This window comes from Chrysochloris asiatica, unplaced genomic scaffold (assembly GCF_000296735.1).
Source record: "Chrysochloris asiatica unplaced genomic scaffold, ChrAsi1.0 scaffold00158, whole genome shotgun sequence".
NCBI classification, from domain to species: domain Eukaryota; kingdom Metazoa; phylum Chordata; class Mammalia; order Afrosoricida; family Chrysochloridae; genus Chrysochloris; species Chrysochloris asiatica.
The window spans coordinates 7,492,121-7,494,622 of record NW_006408676.1 but is presented as its reverse complement, the minus strand read 5'-3'; the positions used below and the strand labels follow the sequence as shown (position 1 = coordinate 7,494,622).

Below are 2,502 nucleotides of genomic sequence, written 5' to 3'. Positions count from 1 at the left end.
GGCTATTGAAATGCTGAAATTTTAATTTACTAGATAAATATCTATAGGTAAGAGAAATATTACTGTGTTTTGTTGAGTTTCTTAATCTCTTGGTCTCTGTTAAAGCACAATCTAATGAGTTTTGTTTACACTGTCAGATCAGCCAATTTAGCCCCCAAATCAGTAAGGATATCTGTTCAATCACAGAGAGATGGAGCTATTTTATTTGACCTCTGAACAACCCTTCCCAGTAGTAATGATTTTGATATTTGGGATTGTAAAAGGAAATTGCAGTCAGTGTAATCCACTATAGGAATCTCAACCAAGAATATATGATGTCTACATTCATCCCTTTTTCTTGTTTTTGTTGTTGTTGTTGTTGTTGTTGTTGTTAGGTGCCATTGAGTTGGTACTGACTCATAGAGACCCTATGTACAACAGAATGTAACACTGCCCAGTCCTGGGCCAACCTCACAATTGTTGCCACACTTGAGCCCATTGATGCTGCCACTTTGCCAATCCATCTTACTGGGGGTCTTCCTCTTTTTCTCTGACCCTCCTCCTTACCAAACATGATATCCTTCTCCAGCGACTGGTCCCTCCTGACCATATGTCTGAAATATGAGAGACGAAGTTTGGACATCCTGGCCTCCAAGGAGTACTCTGGCTGCACTTTTCGCAACACAGATCTGTTTGTTCTTTTGGCAGTCCACGGCACTTTCAATATTCTCCTCCAACACCATAACTCAAAAGCATCTACAGTCTTCCTTATTCACTGTGCAGCTTTCACATGCATATGAGGTTATTGAAAATACCATGGCTTTCTTCAGTCTTTCTCTGTGCTGCCTTTCAAAGAATATTGACTTCTCCATGAATAACAAAAATGTCAGCTCTCAGTCTTATTCCTATGGCTGGTTGGAAAAGTTCAGAGCATTGATCTAGAGGTGATCCAATTACACAGTCATTAAGGATAGGTCTATTTAAAGTTAAGTACTCTGGAAACTCTGACTCCATTTTTCTTTAGAATACTATCTGTTTCCATGAATCAACACGGTGTCGAACTGTACGTGCAGTTGTTGTTGTTGTTATTCTTAAGTGCCGTCGAGTCGATTCTGACCCATAGCACCCTGTATAGGGTTTCCGAGGAGCAGCTGGTGAGTTTGAACTGTCGACCTTGCATTCAAATGGCTTTGCAGTCTGGCGCATTAACCCACAGCACCACACCAGGACTTCTGCAGTACTGGACTGCCAACCACAAGGTCAGCAGTTCAAATTCACCAGTTGCTCCTCAGAAATACTATGCAGGGTCACTGTGAGACTGACCTGACTCGATGGCACTTAAGAATGACAACAATGGCTACAGAGCAAAGTCCTGGTCTTAGAGAGCTGAAACCTGGGCTCATATCTGAAAGCCGAAGTCCAGAACAATAGGGTAGACAGTTGTTTTTTTTAAAATATGGTATTAATGAAAAATTAACTAGGTCTAGACAGTTTGTGGTTTCTCCCAAAATGAGGTGGTTATTGGCTTAACATTGGAAACAAATGAAAACATTCTGATCTAAAGACGAGCATTCAGCAGTATTGCATGACACTAAGGCCCTGAGTTATGTTCAGGGTCTTTGTGGAAGTCATAGAGTCATGGGACAGAAGAAGCTTGCAGCAATGAGATCAACAGGGATGAGACAGAGGGTGTCAGTCTGTTTTGAAAATCAGAAAATAACTCTAATGTCTCTCTTTTCTCTTCTTCCTTCCTATAGATATTTTTCCAGAAATGATCACTTCAAATGACTCCTCAGTTTATGAATTTATCCTTGAAGGGTTAACAAGTCACCCAGAGCTCCAACTGCCACTCTTTCTGCTGTTCCTTGGTATATATGTTGTCACTGTGGTGGCAAATCTGGGCATGATCATTTTAATTGTCATCAGCTCACAACTTCATTCTCCAATGTACTATTTTCTCAGTCATTTGTCATTCATTGATCTTTGTTACTCCTCTGTCATTACCCCTAAGATGCTAGTGAACTTTGTGTCAGAGAAGAACATTATCTCCTTTCTGGAGTGCATGGCTCAGCTTTATTTCTTCCTTATTTTTGTAATTGCAGAAGGCTATCTTCTGACAGCCATGGCATATGACCGCTATGTTGCTATATGTAGCCCACTACACTACAATACCATCATGTCTCATAGGGTCTGTTCCATAATGATGGCTGTGGTATATTCACTGGGTTTGTTTGGGGCCACAGTCCATACCACCCGCATGTCAATGTTGTCCTTCTGTGGGTCTCATATTGTCAGTCACTATTTTTGTGATATTCTCCCTCTTTTAGCTCTTTCTTGTTCCAGTACTCACATCAATGAGGTTCTGTTATTTATTATTGGGGGTGTTAATACTTTAGCACCTACTCTGGCTGTTCTCATCTCTTACGCTTTCATTTTTTACAGTATCCTTCATATTCGCTCCACTGAGGGTCGATCCAAAGCCTTTGGCACTTGCAGCTCCCATCTCACGGCTGTGGGGATCTT

General features: G+C 41.1%; 1 protein-coding gene across 1 annotated transcript in view; it reads left to right on the top strand.

Moving 5' to 3' along the window:
* The first annotated feature begins 1,750 nt into the window (after positions 1–1,750).
* LOC102817697 (olfactory receptor 8D2-like) overlaps positions 1,751–2,502 on the top strand; it is a 6,986-nt gene continuing 6,234 nt past the window's right edge. The window contains exon 1 of the mRNA XM_006871022.1: positions 1,751–2,494. Within this exon, the coding sequence (XP_006871084.1) occupies positions 1,751–2,494 (744 nt within the window). The remainder of the gene's footprint in view (positions 2,495–2,502) is intronic.